This window comes from Symphalangus syndactylus, chromosome 15 (genome assembly GCF_028878055.3).
Source record: "Symphalangus syndactylus isolate Jambi chromosome 15, NHGRI_mSymSyn1-v2.1_pri, whole genome shotgun sequence".
Taxonomy (NCBI): Eukaryota; Metazoa; Chordata; class Mammalia; order Primates; family Hylobatidae; genus Symphalangus; species Symphalangus syndactylus.
In genome coordinates this window covers 78,152,215-78,170,858 of record NC_072437.2, presented here as the reverse complement: position 1 = coordinate 78,170,858, position 18,644 = coordinate 78,152,215, and the positions used below count along the sequence as shown (strand labels likewise).

The following is an 18,644-nucleotide window of genomic DNA, read 5'->3' as shown; positions in this document are numbered from 1 at the left end:
CAGCACTTTGGGAGGCCAAGGCGGGCGGATCACAAGGTCAGGAGATCGAGACCACGGTGAAACCCCGTCTCTACTAAAAAATACAAAAAAATTAGCCGGCCATGGTGGCAGGCACTTGTAGTCCCAGCTACTCGGGAGGCTGAGGCAGGAGAATGGCGTGAACCCAGGAGGCGGAGCTTGCAGTGAGCCGAGATTGCGCCACTGCACTCCAGCCTGGGCGACAGAGCAAGACTCCGTCTCAAAAAAAAAAAAAAAAAAAAAAAAAAAAGAAAGTGATAGTGGAAGGAACCAAATGCTAGAGAAGACTAAATTTCAATTCTGGCTTGTGACCCCCAGCCAGGCACTTCCACATAGTCACAGCCTATCTACCCTTATGCAGCAGGGAGGTAATTTACTGTGTCTGCACTACCTTAGAGTAGTTTAAGAACAGGGTAGCTAGGACAAGATCTTCCCCCAGAGAAACTGAAATTGAGATGGAAGTTTTCATCTTCTTTGTCAAGAGATTTTAGGTTTTCCAAAACCCATTTGAAGGATATTATAAGAAATCGAAAAAAGATGAGGTAACTATTAAATGTGATCCACATGGACTGCTTATTATACTCAAGAATGGATTTTCCACTGGGTATCAAGTGGTATCAAGAAAAGTATGCCGTACTGCTAATATTCTATTTCTTGATCCAGGTGGAGGTTTATATGGGTGAATTAACTCTGTGATCATTCCTTAAACACATTTTTGGTTAGGCACGGTGGCTAATGCTTGTAATCCCAGCACTTTGGGAGGCCAAGATGGGAAGATCACCTGAAATCAAGAGTTCGAGACCAGCCTGGCCAACATAGTGAAACGCTTCCTCTACTAAAAATGCCAAAATTAGCTGGGGGTGGTGCACGCCTGTACTCCCAGCTACTCGGGAGGCTAGGGCAGGAGGATTGCTTGAACCTGGGAGGTGGAGGTTGCAGTGAGCTGAGATAGCACCACTGCACTCCAGCCTGGGTGACAGAGCAAGACTCCATCTCAACAATAACAAAAATACATTTTCATCAACATATTTATAATTCATATACTTTACTGTATTGAAGTTGCTAAAGTTTATAGGAGGCCATAGTTTTGGACAAGCTTCCTGTACTAGCCCCCAGCACACCAGAGCAAACCAGAATAGTCACTTGTGCTAAGTGCCAAGTAATCAAACTGAACTTTGAAATCAGGGCCAGTTTTCCCCAAAAGCAGGAGATTCACAGCACCAATCAGAGGGGGCCTAGTTTACCTGAGCCAGCATGACAAGGAAATCCCTCTGTTTTAACCCTGTAAGGAAGATAACTTTGAAATGACCAATCTGATTTTTGTTCCCTGTTTCTATTTTCTTCAACCCTTTTGTGCTTATAAAGCCAAACCCCTCTGCTCAACTCATTGGAACACTATTCTAGAATCACAAATAAAAACCAATTATACTAAATTTGCCATAATTTTGTTTTTTGACAAAGTTATGCTTCAATTTTTTTGTTTGCTTTTTACAAATCAGACAAAGTAAGCATCCCCAAGTGTACTGTGTAGAGCATTCAGTCACAAAGGTTCTGTTAGTGTTAGTGGATCTCAGGAAGATCTGCTCAATGTAAGCTGTGTTTTAGCATCACAAAAGCTCACCTCCCCACCTTGATTATTTTTTGAGAGGACAAGGAAAATGTTGATGTGAACTTTGGAATGCCTTTATGGAATTTTAGGCTAGTGGTTCCCATGTGTCCTATTAGCCAACATTTCCCATCAGATTTATTCTCACCCCCTTCCAAGTCTGGGAACCCCACATCTCTTCTGGGGTCACAGTTCCCTGTTTCATGAGGGACAGGTAAAAGCCAAGTCTCTCTCTTGCATCTTTTTATCTTTTTTTTTTTTTTTTTTTCAGACAGGGTCTCACTCTGTTGCCCAGGCTGGAGTGCAGTGGCGCAATCTTGGCTCACTGCAGCCTCCGGCTCCCGGGTTCACGCCATTCTCCTGACTAAGCCTCAGGAGTGGGATTATAGGCACTCGCCACCACGCCAGGTTAATTTTTGCATTTTTAGTAGAGTCGGGGTTTCACCATGTTGACCAGGCTGGTCTTGACCCCTGGCCTCAAGTGATCCGCCCGCCTCGGCTTCCCAAAGTACTGGGATTACAGGTATGAGCCACTGCGCCCCCGGCGTAAATCTTTTTTTCTTTTCTTTTTTTTTTTTTTTTTGAGACAAAGAGTCTCGCTCTGTAGCCCAGGCTGGAGTGCAATGGCGCGATCTCGGCTCACTGCAGCACCCACCTCCCTAGTTCAAGCGATTCTCCTGCCTCAGCCTCCCCAGTAGCTGGGATTACAGGCGCCCGCCACCACGGCCGGCTAATTTTGTGTGTGTGTGTGTGTGTGTGTATTTTTTTTTTTTTTTTTTAGTAGAGATGGGGTTTCACCATGTTGGCCAGGCTGGTCTCACACCCCTGACCTCAAGTGATCCACCCGCCTCGGCCTCCCGAAGTGCTGGGATTACAGGCGTGAGCCACCGTGCCCGGCCATAAAGCCATTTTTGAAAAGTGAAACCTATGTCTCATTTTGACTCTACATCAAGAATAAAGACTGAAAAGAAACGCTAATTCATCGGGCAGCAGGTCTTTTAGTAATTTTTTTAAACCTCTTTGGTGGCCATGGCGCATTTTGAGAACGTGGTGAACGCTGTAGTCCCTTTCCCTCCAAACATCGCAAAATATTGTCTGCTAAAGAAGAGACTGATCTCACTGGCACCATCTGTAGTTTTTGCACAACTGGTCACGCCCTCCACTGTCCGGTTCGCCGGTCTGGGACCCGCCTCGGCCAGCGAACCGTTGCTGAACTCTGGCGAGGACTCCGCCTCTAGGACTACAATCGCGGGGTGGGTGGGGTCGCTTGGAGGCAGCTGGCTCCCCACGGCCACGGGCGAGTCCGGAACACAGTTACCCGCCCCTGTTGCCCACCGGAGCGCAAAGGGAGAGGAAGGCGCCAGGCCGGAAACGGAAGAGAGGGCGGGGACGTGTTTGGCAGCGGGACGCACCATTTCAGTTGTGTTCTTGGTTAATTTTGTGTCTCGGCGATGTTTTCTAGAGTCTCGACGTTCCTACCTCTTCGCCCCTTTTCCCGCCACCCTTCGTCCTCTGGAAGCCCGGAGACATCAGCGGCTGCGATTATGCTACTCGCTGTTCGGCACGGAACAGTCAGGTACCGCAGTTCAGCGCTCTTGGCCCCGTAGGTCTTCAGGCAACCCCGTGCCCCGTTCTGTACATCCTCCGACCTCCTGGGGTCGATGTTATTACCTGCTGGGTCTTAGAAGCTATTGCTTTAAATCTGAGGAAAGAGAAATCCTAGAGAGAAAAGATGACGTGCCCAAGGTCATAGTGTGCGTGAAAACAGAGCTACGATTATAAGCCTGGTCGCTGTGCTCTTTCTACTACACGCCGCGCCTCATTCCTCTTGTCATCATCTCCTGTCAGTTTACCCAGATTTTTATCTTTTGCCTCCCAAGATTTATTTAATAGTGTCATTTGTTTTCCTTTATTCTTTAGTTCATTACTGAAAAACTTGAAAAACAGCGTGCCAGTACTGGTTGTAAACCCCAAGTGAGACAGTCCTGCCATCACGGAGCGTGTAGTTCCAGCAAGTAGACAATTCAAGTGCTACGTAGTGAAGTAATAGCTGAGATAGTGTAGGTAAGCACAGAGTACACTGTTCAGCCGCCATGAATGACTATTTGCTGGGACAGCAAATAGGGGCACCTAACCATTGTAGGGGAGACTCAGGATATCGTTTCTGGAAAAGTCTGATGAAATCTGAAGGAGGACCACTGGTTGAAGTTAGCCAGGAAAAAAACGGAATTGCGGCATACTTGGTTTTGGTATTTATCCTCCGAGAACTTTATTATGAAAACCTAATTCCACTGCATAAATTCCGTGCGTTAACACTCAGAAGGCAGTTTGGTTAAGTACAGTGCTGAAGCAGGTTAGTAGCGGTGAAGATGGGAAGGACCAGCTGAATGGAGAAGAAAAATTGCACAGGTAGAATTAAAGGGATGTGACGTCATGGGATAATGGTAGGGTGGTCAGAGATAGCAAAAATTTCAACTAGCTGCGTTGGAGTATTAGGGTATCCTTAATGTTAACAGAAGAATGCGGAGCCAGGCTTGAGAAAGATTTTTACATATATTATAATTTTAGAAAACAAAAAATACCGTTTATGTTAGGGGGCCTTTTTATATAGAAAGTGTGAAAAATGGAAAGTCAGTCTGAAAGAGGAGTCTTGAATGTGGTGTTGAAGGTGTTGCATTTGAAGTACTGATGAGATGCTGTCAGTGGAAACAAACTCAGGTGGGAGGTTAGGTCTAGAGTTTTATTATTTTTAGTGCTAGGGAGTTACTTAGACGTGATTTTCCTATAATGTAGATTGCTTTCTGTGGTATGATAGCAGTCTTGAAAGAGAACAGTGTAGTAAAGATTACATGTGAGATTCATTCCCCTGATGACCACCTTTCTATTACAATACCTTGAATAGTAACTTTAAATATAAAATAATGACCATTTTCTTAAATAGATTGTACCATATATTGAATATTATAATGAGAGTCCTATGTACTGATTATGAGGATATTAGTTATGCAGTTGGTTTTTTATTCTAATTTTAAAGTGCCTGATTTGATAGCCTCTGACGTTTCCATAAGCAGATCAAATAGTTTCAGCATTTTTTGAAATTGCCATTTTCTCTTTCATGTAAGTATCCTTAACCTGTGGCTGCCATTTTCTGTCTTTAAGAACTTGATACTATATATATATATTTTGGGAGAGAGTCTTGCTCTGTCGCTTAGGCTGGAGTGCAGTGCGCGATTTCAGCTCACCGCAACCTCCGCCTCCTGGATTCAAGCCATTCTTCTGCCTCAGCCTCCCAAGTAGCTGGGACTACAGGCACCCACCACCACACCTGGTAATTTTTGTATTTTTAGTAGAGACTGGGTTTCACCATATTGGCCAGGCTGATCTCGAACTCCTGACCTCATTATCCGCCCACCTCCGCCTCCCAAACTGCTGGAATTACAGGCGTGAGCCACCACGCCCAGCCGAACTTCATACAATATTTAACCCAGAGTCTGATACAGGCTCTTGAGCTCACCTGCATGAGAATCACCTGGGATCTTAGTTAAAATGTTAAATTCCAAACTAAGAACTGTGTTTTAAGTCAGCTCTCTGTGTGATTTGTATAACCTCTAGAGGTTCATAACCACTACTTTAACTTCTGTGGGCAACAGTTTGTACTGTAAAGTGAGAATAATGAAACCTATTCTGTTAAATTGTAAGGATTAAGTAACGTACATAGCTAGTGTAATATGGTCCTCTGACCAGCAGCGTTAGCGTCACCTGGGAGTTTGTTAGAAATGCAAATTCTCAAGTGTCTCCTGGACAAAGCTGTTGATTCAGAATTCTTTGGTGGGACCAAAGTGTGTTTTAGCAAGGAGCATAGATAATTTCTGTGGGCCAGGTGTGGTGGCTCACACCTTGTAATCCCAGCACTTTGGGAGGCGGGCAGATCGCTTGAGCCTAGGAATTCAAGCCTGGGCAACATGGTGAAACCCTGTCTCTACAAAAAATTAGTCCAAATTACTTAGGAGGCTGAGGTGGGAGGATCACCTGAGCTCAGGGAGGTTGAGGCTGCAGTGAGCTGAGATCACAACACTGCACTCCAGCCTATCTGACAGAGTGAGGCCCTGTCTCAAAAAAAAAAAAAAAAAATTCTATGCATATTAAAGTTTGAGAAGCAGTGCTGTAGCACATCAGCTTCATAAAGGCAGGGACCATGAAATTCTTATTTACTATATATTGTCAGTACCTAGTATAGTGCCCCCCACAGAGTAGATATTCACTATATTTAACGAATAATTTTTTAATATACCCTCTTACTGAAGCTAACACATTCAGAGTTTTGAAAGTTCTTCAGTAATCAAATACCAAAACAAGTTTTTAACCCCACAGAATAAAATTGGATATTTGGATTACTTAGAATTAGGAAATCTTTTTGCATGAGTCTAATATAGATGTAATCATTTGTGTTGTTCTTTTTCATAAATGTATCTGGTGAAGAAAGCACAAATGACATTTCTAGTCATTGATTATTCTTTTTTCTGTTCCATTCTAGCTTACCTTACAAATGGTTATGGGTTAAGTAGCATGTAGCTCGATGAGAATGTTGATCAGAGTAGATAACACCCACTCAAAGTTTTTTTGAAATAATCTTTATTGATAGAAATTTATTTTTGTATTGTTTAATTATAACTTTTTAAAGAGGTATTGTGTTAAGAGCAAGGACTTGCAGTCAGTCACATTTGGGTTTGAGAATAATAAATTGTCATTTATTAACCATGTCAGTGTTTTTCTACCGAACCCTGGGGTAAATGGAGGGAGGGAACAGACTTGGGAGCACCAGCACCCCCAGACCTCCCCTGGCCACCCCAAGGACCAAGTGATCAATATTTCAACACACCTCTACTTATTTGTGGCACACAGTGTGTCTTAGTTCTTAGTGAGCTGTGAGCTACATGACTATGGGACTTCTCTGATTTTCAGTTTCCTTATCTGCAAAATAGAGATCTTAGGGAGTTAATGTGGGTATGAGAAATGTAAATAAAGTATATTACACAAGATGAGGCATGTAGTATATGCTAATAAATGATAAGTTGCTGCTATTATGGTTAACAATAATTATAAGAAGAGATCAGCCTGACCAACATGGGGAAACCCCATCTTTGCTAAAAGTACAAAATTAGCTGGGCGTGGTGGCACATGCCTACAATCCCAGCTACTCGGGAGGTTGAGGCAGGAGAATCGCTTGAACCCAGGAGGCAGGGGTTGCGGTGAGCCGAGATCGTGCCATTGCACTCCAGCCTGGGCAACAAGAGCGAAACTGCGTCTCAAAAAAAAAAAAAAAAAAAGCAAATGGAAAGGGCTTGAATTGAAAAAAAATTTTAGATACATAATTTTTTACTTTATTGTAGGTAAGTTTTTTACTTTATTGTAGACTGCATTGTATTTTTCATTTTTTTCTTTGATGCATCTTTCCAGGACAAAAAATAATATCCAAAGATATTTTGGCACTAACAGCGTGATCTGTAGCAAGAAAGATAAGCAGTCTGTTCGAACTGATGAGACTTCCAAGGAGACTTCAGAGAGCCAAGACAGTGAAAAGGAAAATACGAAAAAGGACTTGTTAGGCATTATTAAGGGCATGAAAGTTGAATTAAGCACAGTAAATGTACGAACAACAAAGCCCCCCAAAAGAAGACCACTTAAAAGTTTGGAAGCTACACTTGGCAGGCTTCAAAGAGCTACAGCATATGCTCCAAAGAAGAGGTAAATTTAATTGTAATTCAAATGTTGTTTGAAACTCCAGTAAGCTTTTCCTTTTGGTAAAAAATATCTTTAATACAAGTACTTGGGAAATGTTGAATTAATGAAGAATAAATATCAGCTTGTAAACACAGGGACTGTAATAATTACTCGAGGCTGGGCATGGTGGCTCACACCTATAATCCCGGCACTTTGGGAGGCTGAGGCGGGCGGATCACTTGAGGTCAGGAGTTTGGAGACCAGCCTGGCCAACATGGTGAAACCCCGTCTCTACTAAAAATACAAAAATCAGCTGGGCATGGTGGTGCGTGCTTGTAATCCTAGCAACTTGGGAGGCTGAGGCAGGAGGACCATTTGAACCCAGGAGGCAGAGGTTGCAGTGAGCCAAGAATTGTGCCACTGCACTCCAGCCTGGGGGACCGAGCGAGACTCTGTCTCAAACAACAACAACAACAAAATAATAATTACTTGAGAAATGCTGTTATTGTATTATATTTAAATAACAAGAGGATATCTGTACACAATCCAGAGAAAGGAAAGGAGAAGTGATCTCATTGAGAATTTCACACACTTATTACATATTTATCAGTGTTATTAACTGCTATGTAATTGCCTCTTTAAGCTGTTAATTAACAATATCATTTACATCTTGATTTGAAGGTAGCTTATTGTCTGTAAAGGACTTGCTTATTTAAAATTTTCCATTTTAAAGATTTCTGGAATACAGTTTTAGCATGTTGATTACAACTGCTTTATATGACTTCCCTTGATCAATACCTATCAGTGCTTTCAGCTTTCTTAGTAGTTTCCTCAGAGTATTAAAAGTATTTGTGTTTATCAAAAGAGTATTATATTTAATTCTAAGTGCAATCAGTGATACTTGGGATTGTGTGGTAGGTTAAATGGCAGTATTTTTTTAGTGGTATGTAATGATGTATTTCAATGATGTCATTAATTCAAGTAGTAAGGTATGTGGCTTTAGGATACTCATCACTGACTTCTCTTACCAGAACAAACAGATTTTTTTTTTTTTTTTTTTTTTTTTTTGAGACAGAGTCTCGCTCTGTCGCCCAGGCTGGAGTGCAGTGGCACAATCTCGGCTCACTGCAAGCTCCGCCTCCTGGGTTCACGCCATTCTCCTGCCTCAGCCTCTCCGAGTAGCTGGGACTACAGGCGCCCGCCACCACGCCCGGCTAATTTTTTGTATTTGTAGTAGAGACGGGGTTTCACAGCAGTCTCGATCTCCTGACCTCGTGATCCGCCCGCCTCGGCCTCCCAAAGTGCTGGGATTACAAGCGTGAGCCACCGCGCCTGGCCGCAAACAGATTTTAATAGTCTTCTGTTTCCCAGACTGATTTAACATTTTAATGGAACTTCTTGGTTTCTACATTATATCAAAAATACCTCTAGAAAGTATGATTGGGTAGTAGAGTAAGCTAATTCAGACTATCAGTACCCATAATAGGTACTTCCTCCTCCTCCTCCTGCTTTTAGAAACAAAACGGTTATATATAAATATATGGAAATAAATAATACAAACATATATAAATACTTTTCAAGAATGGCATTTTTAACGCTCCTAGACCTATTTGTGACCCATCATGCTCTTTATTATAATTATAATTGAATTAACAATTACAGAAATGGTAAAGTGAGTTGAATGCTTTGGAAAGAGTCAGTAAAGGTCATTTAAAATTTTTCTTTCCAATTAGGTATGAGTGAGGCAAACATACATGTGTGGGAAGATCATACACTTAGATTGCTTTGTAAGCTTTCTTACATTCTTGCTCCACTTTTCCACTTAAACTAAAATTGAAAATATTGGAGGATGGGTGTGATATATATAAAAGATGTGTTTTAGAACATCTATCAGTGGTCCTATGTTCCAAGAAGAGGCTTTGGTCCCACATCAAAAGACTGGTGAATGAGGTACATTTGTTTTGAGTTTTAAAAAGGTGTCTTTTAATGATTTTTTTTCCTCCCGTCCCTCTTTTTCAAGGACTCCTAGGTGCACGGGATTAGGTTAGTCATGATCTTTGCTTCATGAGGTACTGTCATCATTGCTTCATACATAGACTGCTTTTCTTTGTTTGTATTAAATATTGAACCTTCATTGATATGGTTACCATGGCTACACTACCTCCCAAACTTAGTGGTATAAAACATTCATTCATTATGCTCACAGATTCTGTGGGTTAGCGATTTGACTAGAACACAGTGGGGCAAGGCCAATCTGTGCTCTGTGATGTCTGGGGCCTTAGTTGGAAGACTTAGAAGTCTGAGGATGGAATTGTCTGAAGTTTGCTCACTCATAGGTCTGGCAGTTGATACTGGCTGTCAGCTGAGACCTTATTAGCAGAAACACCTACATGTGGCTTTCTTTGTGGGCTGGGCTTTATCCCTGCATGGTGGCTGGGTTCCAGGGCAGGTGTCTCAAGAGAAAGTGAGCCAAGAGAAAGTTGTATTTTCTTTTTAATGACCTAGCCTTGTAATAAGATTGGACATTACCATGTTTACCCTTGTTCCACATTGATTTTCCTGGGATATTTGTTTTTATCACAACCACTTCTGAGAAACAATCTTGACAAAGATATAGTGTCATTGATAGGAATGGAGCAATATACAGTTGGTCCTCTGTATGTGCAGGTTCTGCATCCACAGATTCAACCAATTTCTGATTGAAAATATTAAAAAAATACAGTATAACTACTTACATAATTAGGTATTATAAGTAATCTAGAGATAATTTAAAAGTATTCGGAGGATGTGCATTACTTATATGCAGGTACTCTGCCATTTTATATAAGGGGCTTGTGCATCCATCCTGGTGGGGGCCAGAGCTGTTCCCGGAAACAATGCCCGTATCCCACGGCCCCACCTCCCCCAACCCCTGCAGATATGAAGGGACTGCTGTAATGTTACTGTGAATTGCCTAGTTTACATCATTATTGACATGATTGTATTTTCCTGTGCTGCCCCAGAGTACCTTAGGACACAGTTTGGGAGCCAGGGTCCCAGGTGGAGAGCTTGTGTCTTCTCTACTCATCTTTAGCTAAGGTAGATTCAAGGCTGGGATCTGGAATCGTCTGAGGGCCCTTTTCCAGTGGATGATACTGGCTGTTGGCTGAGGCTTTAGCTAGGGCTCTTGGCCAGTACACTTACCCGTGGCCTTTCCATGTGGCCTGGGTTTCTTGCCTGGTAGCTGGGTTCCACAGACAAATGTCATGAGAGATGGAAGTGAAAGCTGTATCACATTATTTGATCTAGCCTCAGAAGTTGCAGTGTGTTACCTCTATCTTGTTCTGTTCATCAAGGCAGTCACAAAGTTTCCCCTGGTTTTCAGGGAGGGAAGATAGATCTCCCTCTTGATGGATATATGGCAATGTTTTGGAAGAGCATGTGGAACCAGAAGTAATGCTGTCACTATTTTCTGAAAGTATAATCTGCTTATCAGGTACATCTGGTACCTGATAACTGTAGAATTTCAGCTATATTATAGGCAACATTGTCATGACAAAATTGACCCCTAATTCATAGATTGCATCTGACCTGGGAGAACTACGGGTACCTGATGGGGATACCATATTTAGGACTTAAATGCAGTGATTATTCTTACTGCATGTCCTTTGCAGGGACCCTGGAAACTGCATGTGGCCTTGTTACAAGAGAGACTGGCTCCTGTGGGGCAGTAAGCCAGGCAGCTTGTAGATCTCATATCCTTACTCTAAGATGATTGACTGTGTGAAGTGTCACCTGCATGAACACTACAATAATTCCCACTGAGAAGGAGACCCAAGGCTGCCCTGCTGGCCTGCTGTGGTTCTGTCTTTCATCTTCCTGAATGGACTGGGCCAGGTGTCACCTGTAGTGGTCCTTTGGGTCTGAATGTTTAGTGGAACCTAAGAATATCCCTGGTGATGCAGCAGTAACCAAAATTTCTAGCATCTGCTTTAACTTCCTCTTAACCTGATTCATTTGGAAGGCATCAGCTAACTATTACTCACTTAATTGATCCCTGTGGAAATTTAGATTATTTCTGGTGTTTCACTAGTATGAAATGATGCTATGTTTAAGATCGTTTATTCATTCAGCAACTTTCACTTGCCATTATATTTCACACCATCCAAAGTGCTAGAGGTTGGACATTGAACAAAACAAAGTCTCTGCTTCCTACATTAAAATGGGAGGAGGGATGTAGGAGAGGAGATATATGTACAACACACACACACACACACACACACACAATGTCTATACCATGTCAGGTGGTGAAACATGAAGAAAAATAAGAGTGATGGGGTTGGGCCAGGCACAGCCTGTAATCCCAGCACTTTGGGAGGCTGAGGCAGGAGGATTGCTTGAGTCTAGGAGTTTAAGACCAGCCCGGCCAACATAGTGAGACCCAGTCTCTACAAAAAATGAAAAAAAAAAAAAAAAATAGGTGGGTGTGATGGCACGCACCTGTAGTCCTAGCTACTCAGGAAGCTGAGGCAGGAGGATTGCTTGAGCTGAGGAGGTTGAGGCTGCAGTGAGCTGTGGTTGTGTCACTGTACTCCAGCCTGGGTGGAAAAAAAAAAAAAAAGAATGAGGGGGCTGGAGAGGTGCTATTTTTAAGAATAATTAGGGAAGAACTCTGATAAGGTAACATTTGAGCAAAGATTAGAATCAAATTAGGGATAAAGCCATGTAGATATCTGAAAGATGAATTCCTTTTCAGGCATAGAGGATAGAACTGCTTAGGCCTTGAGGTTGGAGTATGCAGTATCCTTCAAATTCTACAAATTTGTTTCTTTTCTTTCATTTTTTGATACAGAGTCTTGCTCTATTCCCCAGGCTGGAGTGCAGTGGCACAATCGCCTCTACCTCTGGGCTCAAGCAATCCTCCCACCGCAGCCTCACGAGTAGCTAGGACTACAGACATGCACCATCACACCTGGCTAGTTTTTTTTTTTTCTTATTGTAGAGGCGGTGTTTCACTATGTTGTCCAGGCTGGTCATGAACTCCTGGACTCAAGTAATCTGTCCACCTTGGCCTCCCAAAGTGCTGGGATTACAGGCATGAGCCACCACGCCCGGCTGTTTATTTTCTTTCTTTCTTTTTTTTTTTTCTGTTTATTTTCTTTAAACACATATTCTTAGAAGTGGAATTGCTAGGTCAAAAGATGTGCATGTTTTTTTTTTTGCCTTTGATATATGGCAACAATTCGCCTGCCAAAAGTGGTGCCAATTTATCCACTCAGTAGTTTCTTTCCCTCATCAGAATTCTTTTCTGAAATTGTATGTCATACAGTTTATTTTAAAGAAATTTAAAAAGTACAGAATGTTATGAAGGGGAAAAGTTCGTATTGATGAAATCGTTTTAATTACAGGATAGAATAGATTGTTAAAAGATACTTTAACAAGTTCTCCTTACAAGCGCCTCTGCCCGGCCGCCCCATCCGGGAAGAAGTGAGGAGCGCCTCTGCCCGGCCGCCCCATCCGGGAAGAAGCGAGGAGCGCCTCTGCCCGGTCACCCATCGTCTGGGAAGTGAGGAGCGCCTCTGCCCGGCCACCCACCGTCTGGGAAGTGAGGAGCGCCTCTGCCCGGCCGCCCCGTCTGGGAAGTGAGGAGCGCCTCTGCCCGGCCGCCCCGTCTGGGAAGTGAGGAGTGCCCCTACCCGGCCGCCCCGTCTGGGAAGTGAGCAGCGCCTCTGCCCGGCCGCCCCGTCCGGGAAGAAGTGAGGAGCGCCTCTGCCCGGCCGCCCCGTCCGGGAAGAAGTGAGGAGCGCCTCTGCCCGGGCGCCCTGTCCGGGAAGAAGTGAGGAGCGCCTCTGCCCGGCCGCCCCGTCCGGGAAGAAGTGAGGAGCGCCTCTGCCCGGCCGCCCCGTCCGGGAAGAAGTGAGGAGCGCCTCTGCCCGGCCGCCCCGTCCGGGAAGAAGTGAGGAGCGCCTCTGCCCGGCCGCCCCGTCCGGGAAGAAGTGAGGAGCGCCTCTGCCCGGCCGCCCCATCTGGGAGGTGAGGAGCGCCTCTGCCCGGCCACCCATCGTCTGGGAGGTGAGGAGCGCCTCTGCCAGGCCACCCATCGTCTGGGAGGTGAGGAGCGCCTCTGCCCGGCCACCCATCATCTGGAAAGTGAGGAGCGCCTCTGCCCGGCTGCCCCATCTGGGAAGTGAGGAGTGCCTCTGCCCGGACACCCATCGTCTGGGAGATGAGGAGCGCCTCTGCCTGGCCGCCCATCGTCTGGGAAGTGAGGAGCGCCTCTGCCCGGCCACCCACCGTCTGGGAAGTGAGGAGCGCCTCTGCCCGGCCACCCATCGTCTGCGAAGTGAGGAGCGCCTCTGCCCGGCCACCTATCGTCTGGAAAGAAGTGAGGAGCGTCTCTGCCTGGCCGCCCCGTCTGGGAAGTGAGGAGCCCCTCTGCCCGGCCGCCCCGTGTCTGGGTAGAAGTGAGGAGCTCCTCTGCCTGGCCGCTCCGTCTGGGAGGTCTACCATGGAGGCCAGAAGCAATGTGGGAGCTGGACGTGGTGGCTCACGCCTGTGGTCCCGGCACTCTAGGGGGCGAGGCGGGTTGATCACTTCGGACTAGGAGTTCGAGACCAGTCTGGCCAACTTGGCGAAACATGAAGAATACAACAGACAAACCAACCAACCAACTCAATGACAACAAAACAGGTCTACCCTGGAGTCATACTCTAATTTTTTCTATTTTCCTCCCTTTCTGATCCTTTATCCCACTTTCTTTTTCTTCCTCTTCCTTCTCCCTCTTCTTTGTCAAATAGAGGATTGAGTTATTATCACTGATCCATATAAAGTCCCTCTCTCATTTATTTTAACTCCCACCCCCATTTCTATTCCCCGACTTCCCATGTGCAACCTTCCTAATATGTTTGATACGCATCTTTTTGTTTGTATGTATTTTTAGAAAATGTTTATTGTTTTTGTATGCAAAAAAAATTAATAAAAAAAAAAAAAAAAAAAAAAACAAGTTCTCCTTACATTGTTAAAATATATGAAGAAAGATCCCTGTATGTAAAAATTATTCAATGACAGAGGCTCCCCCACAATTTTTATTAATTAGAACATTTCAAATTATAAAGCTAGAGAGTATAACTATATAGGAAACCATTGTTATGAAATGTATCATTCTAGAAAATGAATATTCATCTATGTTTTGTGTATACTTTGATCAAATATATTAAAATTTGAAAATGAAGTTCACAAGCAGTTTATGAAAGAAATACAATGACTTTGGAATAAGGTTAAAGCTTTATTCACAGATAACAGTTTTAAAAGCACATTTTATTTTAACTGTTACATTTCTCTATTTTTCTTTTCTTTTTTTTTTTTTGAGACAGACTCTCACTCTGTGGCTCAGGCTGTAGTGCAGTGGAAAAATGGCTCACTGCAGCTTCTACCTCCTGTGCTCAAGAATATGTGATCCTCCCACTCAGCCTCACCAGTAGCTGGGACTATAGGCATATGCCACCACACCTGGCTAATTTTTTTTTCCCTTTTCTTTTCTTTTTTTTCTCTATCCCAGGCTGGTCTCAAACTCCTGGGCTCAAGCGATTCTCCCGCCTCAGCCTCCCAAAGTGCTGGAATTACAGGCATGAGCCACCATGCCCGACCCCTTGTTTCGTTCTTCTGGTTTTCTTCTATTCCTATCAGATTTTAGATCTTTCATACCTTAGTTAAGTCCTTAAAATCTTTCTCCAAGAACTTCAGGAATTTGGGAAGTTTAGCTTTCGTATTAGGTAACGGATCATAATATAGAAAGCCAGGAATAGTAAAACATTAATTTGGATCCCACTCATTGAGATGTCAGTTCTCAGTGAGTTGAAAAATGTTGCAAATAGCCAGGCATGGTGTCAGATGGCTATAGTCACAGCTACTCAGGAAGATGAAATGGGAGGATTGCTTGAACCCAGGACTTTGAGGCCAGACTTGAGGACATATTGAGATCCCTGTCTCTTAAAAAAAAAAAAAAGGAAAAAATGTTGTAAATAATTTATTTTCTTTTTATAATAGAATGTTTTTCTGTTAACTTGCTCTAATTTAGGAAGCTTTTAAAAGCTTTTTCTTATGAAAAATTTAAAACATATGCGAAGAACACAAAATGGTATAACCCCTTTCTACTGTTGCCCAACTTCAACAGTGATCAACATTTTGCCATTCTTGTATCATCTATGCCTTCACCCACTTTCCATCTCCTACTTGATGATGATTTATGGCTCTTTTTTTTAGGTAAAGTTTAGGTATATTAAAGTGTACAAATCTTAGCTGTAGGATTTCGACAAACAGATAAGCCTCTGTGACCCACACACTTACCAAAACACTATGTTTTTCATTTTCACCTTCCCAGTCAGTAGCCATCAGTCCTGAGGCAATTGCTGTTTTGATTTTTTTTTTTCACCTCAGATTAGTGTTCCCTGTTCTGGAACTTGATATAAATGGAATCATACAGATTTTTTTTTTTTTTTTTGACAGAGTCTAGTTCTGGCACCCAGGCTGGAGTGCAGTGGCACAATCTTGGCTCACTTCAACCTCCACCTTCCAGGTTCAAGCAATTCTCATGTCTCAGCCTCCAGAGTAGCTGGGATTTTACAAGCACGCACTGCCATGCCTGGCTAATTTTTGTATTTTATATTCTTTGTGTCCAACTTCTTTCACTTGATCTAATGTCTGTGAAAGTCATTCATGTTGTCATGAGCTGAGTACTCTTCCATTGTATGGATGTATCACAATTTGTTTTTCTATTCTGATGATTTAACATATAACATTTTATGTTATTTATATAACATATTTATATAACATTTTATGTTATTTAACATATAACATTTCAAAGTTATATGTTAAAATTAGGTACCTAATAGTTGAGAATTCTTGCCTTTGTCAGAAATTGAATTGAATACTTATTTGAACACCAAAGTTTTCTCCAAAAATCATTTTACTTTTCACTAAACTAATGGTGTAATAAGCAATCTCTTCTTTTTTGTTTTTTGGTTTTCTTTGTTTGTTTTGTTTTGGTTTTTTTTGAGACAGAGTCTCACTCTGTCTCCCAGTCTAGAGTGCAGTGGCGTGATCTTGGTTCACTGCAGCCTCCACCTCCCGGGTTTAAGCAATTTTCTTGCCTCAGCCTCCCGAGTAGCTGGCATTTACAGGCGCGCACCACCACGCCCAGCTAATTTTTGTATTTTTAGTAGAAATGGGGTTTCACCATGTTGGCCAGGCTGGTCTCGAACTCCTGACCTCAAGTGATCTGTCTGCCTCGGCTTCCCAAAGTGCTGGAATTACAGGCATGAGCCACCACACCTGGCCAATCTCTTTTTTTCTTTCTCATTTGTTTTTCATTTCCTTTTTCAGAATTGAGCCCCTGAGTCCTGAGTTGGTGGCAGCTGCATCTGCTGTGGCAGATTCTCTCCCTTTTGATAAGCAAACAACCAAGTCAGAGCTGCTGAGCCAGCTCCAGCAGCATGAGGAAGAGTCAAGGGCACAGAGAGATGCAGAACGACCTAAAATTAGGTGAGTGAATCAAACCCTTAAGTCAGTAATGTTTATATTGCAAAATGGGCCATTTTCATGTGGCTAGTGAGTAATACACATAATATATACCACATATGTGGAATTTGTATATAAAATATACCATATACTTTTAGCAATTCAACTTTTTAAAAAACTTATGTCTTAAGTATGATTATAGTTTTTAAAAAAACAATTGAATAAAGTTTCCTTTTAGGAAGTTACAGTTTCTTGTCCATGAAAAAATAAATGGTAAATTCAGTAATGTTATTAAAAATAAATAACAGAATAAGGTAGCTTCTCTGAGAAAAGTAATTTTTTTCAGTTAAATACCTTGCTGGTTTTATGCATGGTATGATAATCTTCAGGTGTGTTGCCTTCTCTTTTTCCCCTTCTGTATTTCATCTGACATTGTTCCACTTACTCTCTTCATCTCTCATTATTTTATACCATGTTATACTACTTGCTGTCTACATTATAGTAAGTAGTAAGTATAGTAAGCAGTAACACTGCCTCATTTTGGAGAGTGATCTAAATCAGTTGTTCTCAATGACCGTGTGTACCAGATTTATTTCAAGAAATGAAAAGAAATGGCTGTGTGCTGGCTCATGCCAGCACTTTGGGAGGCTAAGACAAGAGGATCACTTGAGGCCAGGAATTTGAGACCAGCCTGGACAAAAAAGCAAGACTCCATCTCTACAAAACATAAAAAAATTAGCTGAGCATGGTGGCGTGTACCTGAAGTCTAGCTACTTTGGACTGCGCCCGGCCTCGGGAGGATCACTTAAGTCCAGGATTTGAAGTTGCGTTGAGCTGTGATCTCACCACAGCACTCCAGCCTGGGCAATAGTGTGAGACAAGAAACTGTGATTAAAAAAAAAAAAAAAAAAAAAAAAAAAAGCCAGGCGCATTGGCTCACGCCTGTAATCCCAGCACTGTGAGAAGCTGAGGTGAGCGGATCACCACGTCAGGAGATCAAGACCATCCTGGCTAACACAGTGAAACCCTGTCTCTACTAAAAACACAAAAAATTAGCCTGGCATGGTGGCACACGCCTGTAGTCTCAGCTACTCGGAAGGCTGAGGCAGGAGAATTGCTTGAACCCAGGAGGCAGAGGTTGCAGTGAGCCGAGATCGCGCCACTGCACTCCAACCTGGGCAACAGAGCGAAGCTGTATCTCAAAAAAAAAAAAAAAAAAGGAAGACATAGATCTCTGGACTGTCAGTTCAGTGACTCATTTTATTTGTGTTTGAACAAATAAAAAGCAACAAATAAATATGGCTAACTCTTGGTTTTAATTTAGTTATTGGATGTAGGTGATAGGTATAACAGATACTGATTTTACTTTCCTATCATTTTCTCTGAATAATTTTTCATGAGACACTTACATTTTAAATGAAGATTTCTGAAGTACATCTTTAAAAGATGAAAGTAAACATAAATTGTAATGTTCTGTGTTATGTGAATGTTAATAGGTGACATTTTTTATTTAAACATTTTTATGCTGTGTCATTAGTGCATAAAAATGAAATAAGAATGAAATGATCTCAGTCTCCTGTTTAAGGAAGTTTATTACTGTTCTGTAGCTAAGATTTCTAATACACTTGACCTTTTTGTTATTTCAGTTTCAGTAACATAATATCAGATATGAAAGTTGCCAGATCTGCTACAGCTAGAGTTCGTTCAAGACCAGAGCTTCAGATTCAGTTTGATGAAGGCTATGACAATTATTCTGGCCAGGAGAAGACCGATGATCTTAGAAAAAGGTATCAGGCTTTGTAAT

At 42.6% G+C, this 18,644-nt stretch overlaps 1 protein-coding gene across 2 annotated transcripts in view; it reads left to right on the top strand.

The window, feature by feature from the left end:
* The first annotated feature begins 2,949 nt into the window (after positions 1–2,949).
* The window catches only part of MRPS31 (mitochondrial ribosomal protein S31), a 39,040-nt gene continuing 23,345 nt past the window's right edge, over positions 2,950–18,644 (top strand). Inside the window, exons 1-4 of one of the 2 annotated variants that reach the window (XM_055244265.2) lie at positions 2,950–3,227; positions 7,082–7,369; positions 16,706–16,864; positions 18,487–18,627. In XM_055244265.2, coding sequence (XP_055100240.1) covers positions 3,076–3,227; positions 7,082–7,369; positions 16,706–16,864; positions 18,487–18,627 — 740 coding nt within the window. In that variant the 5' untranslated portion in view covers positions 2,950–3,075. The remainder of the gene's footprint in view (positions 3,228–7,081; positions 7,370–16,705; positions 16,865–18,486; positions 18,628–18,644) is intronic. The other variant, XM_055244266.2, reaches the window with a different exon arrangement.